Here is a 13,905-nt window from a genome sequence, read left to right as displayed (position 1 = left end):
TTTTTATGCTGTTCTTCAGAAAATAACCATATATAGAACAGGTTTTTTTTATTGTGCCTTTTTTTCAAAGCCAGATTTATATACATCACAGAAAATCCAATTTTTCTGTTTGTTGTTGTTGTTTATTTTTTTTGGATTTTTGTTTTGTTTTTGTAGTTGTGACATAACACTAGTACTCCATCTTCCTTTCTATATACAAGCCAATTAAATTGGCCATCAGTAGACAATAAGGTTCACATTGCACATAATGTCTGTAATATACAATATCCCTTCACTGTTTATATTAAATGTGCTTGACCTATATCTTAGAGATTTTATTAATGACTATCCCATCAGCTATGTCGGGAGCTTCTAAGATCAAATTGAATGGTATACCTTTTGCTAAGGCCTTCTCTTGTAACCATTTTCAATGAAGAAACTACCCAGAGCCCAAGGATACATGCCATGATCCCGCTGACCAAAAGACTCGCCTGCATGGAGACAAGTCTACCGCTGAAGTCAGAGTCCAGCCTAGCTGCCTCCTCTCACCATGCCTGCAGCATTGTGGTTCTTGTTGACATGGGTATGACAGCGACTTTTTTAAAAAAAAACATCGACACCAGTCTGCCTGCTTTACCAGTACCTACTTGTCATATTGATAATATATATATTTAGCCAAGCCTAAAAGCGGAGCTCCAATTTTTTTCATAGCATTTATAGAAATCTGCTTAGCGTACGAACGTAATAACGTTACCACTTCCTCATCCTTTCTGCAGTTATATCTAGTGCATATGCAGCGAAAACTGTCCATCAATAACAACAACAATGTAATACAGAGGGCGACGAAAATACTCGCTCCAGATTGGCTGAGCACGCCAGTTCTACATTTCGTTGGTCTCTTTATTTTGTGTCCAAAAACAACGAGTTTTTTCAAGTTCTTTGGAATTCGACTGTTTAAGCCGAGTTGTTTGTACCAAAAATACATGGAAATCAAGTGCTGCAGCTAGAAAGAAAATTCTTAAACGTTAAGTTTTCGTGTCTTCCAAGAAACAGCAAAATATCATTTGCGTCAAAGCTAAAAACTTTTATCGGATTGACATTTGTTTAGCTGAGAAACTGAAATCAGTCATGGCGAACAAGTGCTTTCATCTCGCTACTTCTTCTTACAACGAATGATAACCGAGCATAACAGTGTCCTTTTGATGGGAAGAAGGAGCAGGTCAAATTCAGTTGAAGAAATTACTCCGTAAGTTCCTTCTTTAGATCCACCGTTTGCTATTTTTATCGATCTATTTTCGCGGATTTTCAAGCGGTAGGAAGCTTCACAGCGCAGGTGAAAAATAATTTATGCCTGACATTAAGTTTTATCGTTGTTAGTTCACTGCTGAATTAAACTTATATTCTCTCTTCATTACATGTGTAAAATTTACAACTCAGTCAATATTGCTCCTACTGAAATCCAAATAAACGTCAAGAAAAGGAGAACACGGGGAAATCACTCTTGGTTGCTCGGCACAGATCTTTAGTGTGTTTACAACTGAATGAGAACCGTGCGGTGCGAACGAAACTGCCCCGAAACAAAATGTTCAAAAATTAGTTTCTCTACGAATATATATCCTATCGAAGCGACTGAAGTACATTTGTAAAGCTTAAAACACGTAAAATAAAGAAAAAAACATTGATTGTTGCTCAGAAACGCATTAGACTTGTCTAGTAAACAGCTAGCAAGTTGCCTAAATTGGTAGGAGTTGCGTTCAAGTTAACAGAGAAAGAAAAATTCACCGTCCTTTGCTCATGTTCTCCACAAATTCCTTAAATTAGGTCATTTCACGTTGTTGTTTTGCGGAGACGGCAAAGAAATGTATCAAAATTTAATTGCGGAGTGATTGTTTTTGTTCAAATGTTGTTGCTACCGTCGTCGTTGCTTGACAGGGTTACCAGACTTATTTGGCGCTCGGATAAAAATGTTTGAAAAATCATAACTCAGTCAATATCGTTCCTACTAAAATAATTCTGGACCTTACAAAAATTTTGACACTTTAACGCTTGGTTGTAAAGCGAAATATCAGAGCGTTTTTAAAAAAACACTTGTGCGTGTTTATACAGTCCAAGCGCATGAAGGCAGAGCGGCGCAAATGCATTGCATGTACACAGCTCAAAAACAAAATGTTCAAAAAATAATTTCTCTGCGAATATCAGTGGTATCACGGGTAAAATGTGTAAAGCTTGAAGCACATAACACAAAGAAAAAATATCGATTGTTGTCTGGAAGAAAGCATTTTCGTTTACAAATGATTTGTAAACGACCGTCGAATTACACGTCATGATAATATTTTTGGTGTACTGAGCAACTGAGCGACCCGGGGAAAATGTTTGAAAATTCAAAACTGTGTCAATTCTGCTCCTATAGCAATAATTCTAGTCTCTATATAAACGTTAACGAATGTAAAATATTGGAAAATAGTCTTTGGTGTTTGGTAGAATTATTTTAGAGCTTTTAAACTTGCGTGCGTTTACAAACACATAAGAGCCGTGTGGTGTCATGAAAACAACACGACCACGAAAAAATATTTTTCAAAACTGACTTATAATTTCTACACAAATATCGATGGTATCGTGAATTTAGGGACCGATCGTTTATTACGTCCTAGGGGGGGGCGGTGGTTTTCTAAAAAATCGAGTGTTTGAAAATTTTACCCCCCCAAAATTTTTTTAAACAAAAGTTCTACCCCCCACTACAATGACAGTTTGAAAATTTTACCCCCCCCCCCCCCCAATGGTTGGCCTTGTGGTTAAATTGTTGAGAAGTTCCTGGGCACAACGCTTGGTTATATGCGAGTCGCTAGCTCTCTGAATCTGAACTGGCAAGAGAAGCAATCAGAAGTTAGGCGAAATTCAAGTAAGGAAATGTACCTTACAATATCTCTTGAATGTCTTGATAATAACGATGTTTTGTTATTGCTGGAGTCTATTCTTCACTCGTCAAAAGAAGGTACACAGAAGGTCAAAGCAGCTCGGGGTTTGAGAGCAGTACAGGAGCATTCGATGTATGGATGTGGATATATAGATTTTGAAGAAGCCTACCATCTCTATTCGTCTTTTAGTCAATTTTTGTGCCCAGATAAACAAGCCTTCAGAGATAAACTGCTTGATGAAATACACGGTTTGCATGTCCATGTCATTACTCAACCTATTACGTGCAAGATCTTTGTCGCTCTGAAGAATAGTAGCGATATGGAGAAGTTTCTAGTCGATTTTACCAACTCTATGATTGATGAGAATGATTGCTAAATACATTTAGTTGGTACCTTTTGTATGTCTTAAAATTTTACCCCCCTCACTTTTCGTACAAGGTAAAAGATTACCCCCCCAAAAAGAGCTCATTTAAAAAAATTACCCCCTCTCAAAAAACACCGCCCCCCCCCCCCCCCCCTAGGACGTAATAAACGATCGGTCCCTTACAGTGCGTCGCACTGTAATTGACGATTGAAGCATCTGTCAGTAAAGCCTTAAACACGTAAAATAAAGAAAAATCATCGATTATTGCCTGGAAGAAAGCATTTTCGTTTACAAATGACCTGTAAACGGCCGTCGAATCACGTAAACATGATATTTTCTGCGAGAGCAAGGTAGCTCCCGGGGAAAAATGTTTGGAAATTCAAAACTGTGTCAATTCTGCTCCTATAGTAATAGTTGTAGTATCTAAATAAACGTTAACAAATTGAGAATACGGGAAAATAGTCTTTCGGCTTATGGTACAATTATTTCAGAGCTTTTGAACGTGTGTGTGTTTACAAACACATGAGAGCCGTGCGGAGCGAATGAAAAAAAAAACGGTCATGAAACAAAATGTTCAAAAATTAATTTTTATACGAATATCAAAGGTATCGAGAATTTAATAAACGATTAAAGTATTTGTGTAAAGCTTGAAACACGTAGCATAATAAATTATTGATTTTTGCCTGGAAGAAATTATTTTAATTTACAAAGGATCTGTTTAAACGGCCGTCGTAATTACGTAAACATGGTATTTTTTGCGAGAGCAAATAGCTCCCGGGGGAAAATGTTTGGAAATTCGAAACTGTGTCCACTCTGCTCCTAATTATTAATAATTCTAGTCTCTAAATAAACGTTAACAAAAGAGAATACAGAAAAATACTCTTTGGTGGTTGGTAGAATTATTTAAGAACTTTGAAAATTGCGTGTGCTTACAATCACATGAGAGCCGTGCGGTGCAAATGAGAAACACGGCCACGAAATATATTTTTCAAAAATTAACTCCTCCTCGAATATTAGTGATATCGAAAGCGATTAAAGTGTCTTTGTAAAGCTATTTTAGAGATCTGAAAGTTGCCATAACTGATCGCAAACGGGTGATATAGACAAATGTGAGGCTTCTTTAAACTTACTTTGCCGGTATCGCTCCCTTTCACGTTGAGCTTTGCTTAATCGTCCCCGCTTTTCTGATTTCTTTTACTCTCTCTTTCTCTTCTTTCTACGTTTGTCAACATATCCAACGAAAACATATAAATTGACTATGTATTTTGTGTTCTTTATCATTTCTGTTCTAAACGTACCTCGCCATGCAACTTCCCGCTAAACAAACACGGGCGCATTAGCATTGAGGGATTGCGTACGGTCGGACGGACGGCGTACGGGTGGACAAGTGACGTCATAACCAAACCAAAATTTTTCGCTTTCACGGGTTACCGAATTCTCTTAGCTATGGGGCTCCGCTATTATATCAATGCTTAATGTTGTGAAAATTTGGTGGCTTTTCTTCTGCTCTCCTTTTCCATTTGTTTCGGTACATTATGTGCAATGTGAACCTTTGTGACGACGGGTTTTTCCTTGTGGCGACGGAGTTTTCCTTGCTTGAGCGCACAGGAGAGACAAATTGAACTTCGACGGCGACTTGACAATAACGGGGGGAATTAGCTTGAGAGCACTCGCTCGCTAGCAAGACAGAGCTCGTCACAACTCTTAGGTACAGGGATCTAGCCAACTGGAACTCGACGAACAGCAGAGAATAGACAATCTTCTTCAATCCAGCATAGGTTTATTCAGCACTGCGTTTCTAACCTTGATGCAAACAGGATGTTATCTTGAATGTAACCACGATGTAACCGATTTACAATTGTACGCCTAGTGCTTATATACTTACTGATTACAAAAGGTTAAAGTACTTTCTTTTGTTCAAGACGCTTGCATGTTGTAATCGCACGAGGGTACAACAGACAAAGTCACTTACGAATATATTATTTTCACGTGCGTGTAATTGTTGAGAGTTCCTTATAAGGAGAGTAGTACTTTTGCGGACTATATCCGTAACAAAGGAAACTGAACTTTGATTGCGGAAACTAAGCATACATCAAAAGAATTGCTGAGTCGTAAGATTTCAGGACAAAGGTTAAGGACTCGCGTGATCGAGCAAAGTACATGAGCCACGTACCACGTACTCTTACACGTGTACAAACCACCTGTTGAACTAGAATAAATTAAAATAAGAATTCTTTGTTTGAAAACCCTATGCTGGTTTGAAATGAAAAACGAATGATTATAAGCGAAAAGTACATAAGATAAACAGCTAAAAATGAAGCAGCAAAAGCGAAAACAAGTAAAATATCGAGCGATGACACACAAATCACTACGGTTGTCAATACAACCGAGAATGTTCACTTCTTGTGTCCAGATATAAGTTGATTAAATATTCTATTCAAAATCTCAAAGCTATTGTAACCACCTGATTATGTATTCTATTCCAAGTGCAAAGCTATTGAAACGCGCTTGCTAAACGTATTAAAGTGAAACGCGAAATCTCTCGTAACATCCGTCCTTCCTTAAATCGAGGCGTCCTCGCCGAGCAAAATAAGTAACAATTAAGTTATTCTCTAAAAGCGAACAAATGAATGGCAATTCGAGTAAATATGAATGGCTTAATACTTAGCATGGCTAAATATGGTTTGTTTTTACGCGTGCTGAAAAATCCAATAGTACAATTCGTTATTCAGTAACGAGAGCATCACAACTATAGCAACTACAGTAAGCTATTGATTTTCTCTCCTAACACCTTAGTTTAACTCTATCTAGAACAGGGGGCGGGGATTCTGCCCGTCGCAACTTTGAACCTGAATAACGTTTTTAATACTTGCGCAAACGCCGTGAAACTCCAGCACTTTTTTAGAAATTTAACTGGGAGAAATGTTATGTGGTCGTTTAGTGTTAATGGACTTTGATGTTGCCATGGCAATCTTTTTTGATAGGCAGTCACTTTTTTCAGATTTTGTGTTTTTAGGTTTGATTACTTGTCATTGGGGAACAGTTGTTCTACAGGTCACCCCATTCGGCGAGTGACTTTCAATTCCCTAACACAGAGCTATAACCTCTTTCAATTTGAACGGTAATACTCACGAATTTCGTCCACAACTAGAAGGTTAGAACCACTCAGTTCATGATAATGAAAATAGCAATAAGGCCATGATAAAAAGAGTGCTACTCAACTTAATGACTTCATCCACAGACTTGAAACTTGGAACCTTTTTCTATTCTGTTGCCTTGAATTTGACTCAGAGTATAAGTGACTTGAAAGGGCTTCAGTTATGTCAAAAATTATCTCCTTTTCTCTGGGCAGAAATAAGAAATGTTAACAAAAGAGTTAGACTGTTCATAAATACTGTTTTCAAATATAGATGGGTTCTCTGAGTTATCTCTAAGTCAGAATCTACGCATTGCTGATCGAGTATTGTGTGTTCAAGAAGGAGGGAAGCGTCACTCAACGAGAGAGTTTATGCACACTTAGACATGTTTTTGTTGTTGTTTCTTGTTTTCTCAGTTGGTTTTGAAGCCTTCAGTAAGAGATACTTGTGCATCATAACACAGAATTATCTGACTGTTTAGATTCTTATGCTGAATAGAGATGATAATTAATATCGTAAAGGGAGACAATTCCATACTCTCCGAAAATTCTAGATGGCGTTTTTTACTTTAAGCGTGGTTGGTACCCCACAGGACATTTTTAAGCCTAAACTTCGCAACTTAGGAAAGCAGATTTCTAGGTAAATTTCACAAAAAAAAATCAAAACAAAACAAAACTCTGGGATTTCTACACCATGGAATCCGAGTGCCTTCTGATCAGATATCTTATCTTTGCCATTAGAAACATCGCAATTTATTGACCTTTCCGGTATACAGTATATTTATTATCATTTTTTCGGGGGGAGGTGGGGGATTTAAAACCGTTAAATTTGTCATCAACAATATACGATTTTCCTCTTCTATTAAAGAAGCAGTATTTCATAAGATTCGATCGATCCTTTCAAATTTTTAGCGTTAAACCCGAGTTGGTCTGTTTTAAGAGAAAACAATTCACAGTTTACGTTTGCTGCTTTAATCTGACCAAGTTCTTCGCGGTCTGTAAAGCAAGTAATTCACAAATATCTAGCACCATACTTCTTTATTCAATGCAGCTTTCACTAAATATTTAACAGGCCCTCTAAAAGTGAGTAAACTGAGACAATTTTCAAAAACAAATGTCTCCTACAAAATCGCGTAACCACACGTAGTCAAGCAACCTTAAACTTTAAAGTCCCCAGTTATGGTGCAGCTGCGATTGCGCAGCATATATTTGCCTTCGAACAACGATTAAGGTTTAAACCAAAAACTCGCCTAAGTAAGTGTGAATGTTCCACATGTAGATTTTGGTGGTGTACGCAGCAATCAATGTGATGTCATCACCAGCTTTCAGGTTGAACACCCCGCCAGTGTAAAAGGAACCTTCGTTTGCTGTTGCTGATGGCATATGAATAATGTTAACCGGGTTGCTGTTCACACGAACAAAGATTTTTCCCTTTCTACCATTTCTGTTGTGGTAGCAAACTTGTGCGTAGATGTAGTACCGTCCAGTGATGGGCACAGTCAGTTTGCCGTCTTTGTACGCGGTGCCGCCTGCAAGATTGCTGTTTACGTTGTTGACATCCCAGTCTTTTATAACTAGAAAGCAAAGTAGAAAATTGCATGTTAATATAATGTAAGAATTTAATTAACAAAATTTGCAAACAGTGGGAACTAAAACGAAAAAAAAAGAAACCATGGCCATTTGACTTTACTGTCATCGACATGTACGCCGGGGTCAATTTCGTCGTAGGCTGATCGAATGAACGTTGAGAGAAACGTAAAATTACCAGACTAGATCATTAAGCCGGCTTGATTTCGTTTACTATGTCTCTCAAAGTTTTGTAAGAATTTCAACAAATAAATCCAACCCGTTATATTGAGAATTTTGTTCACGTCATTCTATGAAAATTCTGATCAGCAGTAATTCAAAAGGGTTTTCGAGTCAATTTAAAATGATTCCGCCGCGAATTGCGCTCATTTGACGGAAAGTTAAGTTGAAAAATATATACCTGTGTCGGGATAATAAGTCACGGATACTTTATTGACAGATTCAATGTGAGCTGATGGCTTGTTTGGATCCTTTAATTGAAAATGAAAAGAAAAAAAATATTGCTATACGTTTGTTGCATAATGACTAAAAAGTCTGAATAGCGATGAAGTGAGGTAATACAATTTTGTGGCTTTGCTAACTCAGAACAACGAAAACGTAAGACCAAAACTTATTTGTCTATAATAGATTTATGTGTAAAACAAACAAAGGTTGTTGTTGTACCTGAAGGCCTCCGTGTATGTTGATGTTAATGGGACCAGGCGATGCGCAAACCTTCTGTGAAACAAAAGGAAGATCGATATAAATGATTTATTTCTGCGAGCTCCATTCCTCACACTCACGGGCTCAGCTAGATTTCTCGCTATCGAAGTTTGAATCATCTTGCTGGAAATTTTGACTCTACCGAAAATTAAGAAATCGGGGTGTTGCTAAAATCTGTCAATACCATATTATAGGATATTAACACGAACTTTTAAACTTCGCGTTAATTTTTGTGAACGTTAATTTCTGCGACCTTAATTTCTATTATTTTCGCACCAAATTCTCGATACACTCCCGAAAGGAAAAACCATTCTTTATCAGGGTGGAGATCCGCCGGTATCATGGACACTGTGAAGAACGCTCGAAGTGGCCAGATTCCGTCGCTTAACCCCTACGTTTAGGAACCGTTTGCATTTCGGATCTTCAGTTACACTTAGTGTTCATATAAATTTGTTCCTGTTGTTTCAAAAAATTCTGTTTCTTTGTGTATATCGCTTTAATTTCCCTCATTTTGAAATTTTAGCATCGCTTTCGCGTTAATTTCCTTAATTGGGAAGTAATTTTCCTTAATTTAAGTCGCGTTAATTTCCAATACCTAAAATTAACACGAGCGCAGTATTTTCCCATATAATAAGGTATGTTGACACATCCTGGAGCTCTCAGTTCACTTTGTTTACATCGCATTGCCATCAATGGAAACCGTTTACACTTGGAATATAAGAGTATCGGAAAAGCCTCACAGTACCGTTTTGTTGGTTAACCCTCTGCGATTGATCAGATACAGTTGTTTGGCCTCAGCGTCCACGTTCGATACCCGATATATTCATTTGAATAACGCTCGGTAGTTTTACCTTCTGACTGCTACCGACAAGCAGAAAATTCCAAAATTATTATTTCAGTCTAAATTCTACAAACATTAAGCTTTCTATTGATGTCTAGGTCGTTATCGTTTATTTAAAAGCTATACGCGTACGAATGTTTCCCGAAGGATACCCGCGAAGGTCGGTCGTAAACTTAACTAATGATCTATTAGGAACCTTTTCGTCTGCTATTCCAAAGGATTCTCCTGTCCGGCAAAATATACTGTTCAGATAAAGGCTGTGAACGATTCGCCTTTTTCGTGAGCGAAGGGCAACTCTCAATCTTTCCACTTTAAAATGTTAAGAAAAAAGGAAACTTTAACTATTTACTGAAGGTCAAGTAGAGTTCTTTGTAAGACTGAAAAAACTAAGTTATATTAATCAATGACAATCTTACTCGGTTTCCCGGAGATGTATTTCCCGCTTGGCAGAAATACAGGTTGGCAAAGACGACGAAAGCAAAGGTAAAAATGAACTTCATGATTTTGGCAGCGTTCACTGATTTATTCTGTGTCAGGAATAAGAACACGAAATGAACCCAGATAAAAGTAGTCATTTTCCTATAGCATCATTGTTTATTGCTCAAGTAAAAACAAGAACGTAAACTGCCATTTCCAAATATGATGATGTAATAATTTATGACGAGGTATTTATATATTTTATTCATACCCAAAAGACTTGAGTTTCCCTCAAGTTCAGTCATTTTGCGTGTCAGATCTGAAAAGGTTTTAGGTAGTGAGTCGCCTTGGTTTAAGAAACGCGCGATATAAGTGTAGCAATGGTTGACATATTTTTTTTTTTCTTGACGTCTTGTTTCAAACGGCGGTTTAGTGATCTTCATCAAAGGTTGCGTATATGACAAATCAAACACCACGATTAGCATTTTTAGCACACTTTACTTTTCGTTTTGATACACAAACATTGCTCTAAGTGAATCGTCGCCTGCCTAAGAATAACTTGTACTGTTTAGGCGATTGACTTTCAGTACAGATCTGCACTCGAGTGACGTTTTTGAGCGATATTCGGAGACTGATTTTCGCCTGGTTTTGGTTTCCTTTCGTCAGTTATCCCTGAGCCGTAGTGGTTGCTATTTCACTAGACTGACTGATCACTGCCGTTAACACATAAACAGTATTAAAAGAAGGAATGATGAGACATAGAAATCATAGAATAAGGAACTGGAATACGTTCCTTTAGCCAATTTGACTCGGTTTCGATTCCAGGACTCGGCGTTATATGTGGGCTGATTTTGCGTGTAGAACCAAGTAACTGAGCAACTGACCAAACAGACCAAGTGGTCTCCTTGAAATTATTGGGGGACACTGAGATATTTACTACAACGGCTTTCATTTGAATGGCCACCGTTAAAAAGTTCGTCCACAACTAACAGGTTCTGAAGCACTCAGTTCATGAAAATGCGGACAATGGCAATAAGAATGATCAGGCATGTGAAAGAAATTTTAGCCTGATGACTGAAAACATGATTTTTCATTCAGTGACACAGGCATACTCGTTAAAAAAGAAAATCCGTGTTCTTCCAAAAGGACTCAGATTTTCTTTTTCCGAGTATGACTGTGTCACCAGGATAAAAACATGACATCACATTTCTTTCACATATACCACTCATTGACATTCATATCCAAGCAGTTTGCAGGATGTTTGTCCCATGAACCTAGTTTAATGGCCTTAGCTCCCACGAGTCTCCTGTACCTCAATTGATAGAGCATCCGAACTAGTAATCATATGTCACTGACTGAAAAGAAATAGATGTATCAAGAATGATCATGATATAAAAGTGAGTATTTTTGCACTGTGCCACTTCATTCGCAGACTCAAAACTTAGAACCGCGTTAGAGAGGCTGCCTCACACTAGCCGATTTTTTGTCGTAGAACTGCAGATTTGTTGTTGGGGTCAAATCGGGGTGAATTTCGTCGGGCCATCAGCTTGCCGCACACTAGCTGATTTTTCAGTTGTCGCGACTAACCGCGTTGAGGCTTGGGGCCGAGTCATCGAAAATCAAGACGATGCCTATTTACGCGGCGAAAATTGAAACTTGTTTTGTTTACCTCGACTTTTCTACGGAGGATAAAGAGGCGTCGCAAGAGCAGCACAAGAACAACATGACTCAAAACTGGATAACCAGACGAAATGAACAGGGTGTATATAACAACCTAATTGAAGAGCTTGGGACCGAAGATCCGACTGGGTTTCGGTGGTACTTCCGTTTATCTAAAGAAAAATTTCAAGAATACTTGCGTTATTGTAACAAGCTTGTTCTCTTTTACAGGTGTCCATTGCTCGATCTCCGCGCTGATCTCAGCTTCCATCTCCGCCATGTTGGAAAAGACGCTTGTTCACGTGACTCTCATGACATTTCCTAATTGGTTGAGGCGCGCGGGAGCCCCGACAAATTGTCTTGGTTCACCGCACACTAGCCGACAAGGCCCGACAAGACGTTTTGAGATCTAGCACTGTCAGATATCGCCCGACAAGCCCCGATCTTGTCGCAGACTTGTCTAAATTCACCGCACACTAGCCGACAAGAGAAGACTTTTCGTCGGCCGACAAAAAATCGGCTAGTGTGCGGCGGGCTTATTTTACCTTTGACTCAGAGAATAAGTGAGTTAAAAAGGTTTGAATTAAATTCAGCTATCACCTTTTCGTTAGGTGGAAATAAAAAACTTAACTTTAAGATGAGACTGTCGATAAAAACTGTTTTCAAACAAACATGGATCTTTTGGTATCTTAGTACTGAGAATTTATGCATTTTTGATCGAACATGTTTAAGCTCATTTAATCAACAAAGCTAAAACATTGCACCCTCTTGGTATAAATAGACGTGACGAAACACGCCAATGACATGTCTCACACTTGTAACTTAGTCTTAAACAACCAATCATTGTCACGCATTTTATATTTTAAATCTTCTTTGTAACGATCCTTTTATGTTTCTCACTTTTCTTTTTCGTTCAGCCCCCGAGGAAGGTTTGTATTGCAAACCGAAATATCGGGCAAAAAAATTTGTTTTTTTAAAAAACAAATATATTTCAGTTATCCTAGCTTTTGTTGTTTGTTCTCTCAAGCTCGTCACCTCCGCCGTTGGGATCAGTCTGCCGTTAATATTTTATGTTTAACAAGTGCTTTAAGTAAACATTTTTCATTTCCGTTGGAATTAATCGGAAGCAAGTGTCATTATTTATTTATTTATTTATTTATTTTTTGGTTTAATCTTTTTCTGGAACTGTTATTTTGTTAGAATGGATAATTTACCAAAGGATAGCTGCCAGAATCGTGAGTCTACATCATTTCTGTGATCAAAGTTTGAGATAATTTAACTTAATTTTTACATTGTAGCGTTCCGATAGAGATGCAAGTTTAATACAACTGTACAGCAGGTATTGCCAGAAGAATTTGAATACGTGGAGAGTGGCTTTCAAGTGTTGTTTGTTCCCGATGGAAATATCATGCAAATTAACTTTGGAAACAGATTGAGGCCCTCTGAGTAAATACTTAAGTAGTCTTATCAAGGTAGCAAACATAGGACCGCATTAGCTGCTGGGTAGGGGGAGTTTGTCTTATTTAATTTTAGTTAACGGGGGCGGGTTGGTATTTAACATTTCGTCTGGGGTAGGGTGGGAGGGGGTGAAGCCTTATTTTTACCATCTCTTTTCCGTTCTCCACCCCTCCTTCTAAGCGGGCCGGGGCACCCAGCCTGAACATTTAAGCAAAATACTTAAAGTTTATTTCTTGTGTTCCTAGATCGTTTTGTGCCTTTTTAACCAAATTATAGGCGCATATTTGGTTTACCATTCAGTTAAAGAATAGCTAACAAACGGAGTTTTTTGGCGATGTAGTTTTGAGCATTTGAAATATTAACTTTTTTTGTAAGACAGCTAAGTAGGAATACGCCTCTAAATTGCTGATAATTATTTCAGGGTACAGTGAATTTGGTGATTACAACTGTCTGCAATATTATTTGAATACGTCCAAACAAATTGTTAACTGAGGACTTTTTCTTTTCAAGAAATAAGAAAAACTTCTGAAAATATGAAAAAGCGGCTATTTTCGGATTGGATATTTTCTCTTGCCCAGGCTTCCTTTTGGAAGAAGGAAGCTGGCGACTCGTTACCGAGTTCAGGTATTTTCATTCATTACAGTTAGCAGCCACAAAGATGTAACACCATCCTTCTTTATTTTATTATAAACTCTTTCTTACAGACATGCATTTAGCAACTATTCTGAGACGATTTTGAAACAAAAAAGTCTTCTACAAAACAGCCTAACCACAATTATTAAATCAAACGACCTTAAAGCTATTCTTTCCCTTATTTTGTATTAAAGGTCATGGTGCAGTTGCTGTC

At 37.9% G+C, this 13,905-nt stretch overlaps 1 protein-coding gene and 1 long non-coding RNA gene across 2 annotated transcripts in view; both read right to left on the bottom strand.

Moving 5' to 3' along the window:
• The window catches only part of LOC146478412 (uncharacterized), a 19,922-nt gene extending 6,017 nt beyond the window's left edge, over nucleotides 1-13,905 (bottom strand). The window contains exon 1 of the long non-coding RNA XR_014865112.1: nucleotides 13,851-13,905. This is a non-coding gene — a long non-coding RNA (uncharacterized LOC146478412). The remainder of the gene's footprint in view (nucleotides 1-13,850) is intronic.
• Nucleotides 7,254-10,065, bottom strand: LOC146478413 (tumor necrosis factor-like). The gene is made up of 4 exons (XM_085111957.1): nucleotides 9,941-10,065; nucleotides 8,645-8,698; nucleotides 8,382-8,451; nucleotides 7,254-7,968 (listed from the first exon to the last, which is right to left on the bottom strand). The coding sequence occupies exons 1-4, from the start codon at nucleotides 10,022-10,024 to the stop codon at nucleotides 7,628-7,630; spliced, it is 549 nt and encodes a 182-aa protein (XP_084968083.1). The 5' UTR covers nucleotides 10,025-10,065; the 3' UTR covers nucleotides 7,254-7,627.

The sequence above is a fragment of the Pavona decussata genome, unplaced genomic scaffold (genome assembly GCF_977016875.1).
Source record: "Pavona decussata unplaced genomic scaffold, jaPavDecu1.1 SCAFFOLD_64, whole genome shotgun sequence".
Taxonomy (NCBI): Eukaryota; Metazoa; Cnidaria; class Anthozoa; order Scleractinia; family Agariciidae; genus Pavona; species Pavona decussata.
This window is presented reverse-complemented; position numbering and strand designations above follow the sequence as displayed.

Excerpts from the sequence above, each read along its gene's own strand:
- LOC146478413 (XM_085111957.1), bottom strand. The coding sequence starts at position 10,024 with ATGAAGTTCATTTTTACCTTTGCTTTCGTCGTCTTTGCCAACCTGTAT. Across the intron at positions 8,699-9,940 it reads ATACATCTCCGGGAAACCGA|AAGGTTTGCGCATCGCCTGG; the intron begins GTAAGATTGTCA and ends TTTGTTTCACAG. Across the intron at positions 7,969-8,381 it reads GACTTATTATCCCGACACAG|TTATAAAAGACTGGGATGTC; the intron begins GTATATATTTTT and ends TTTGCTTTCTAG.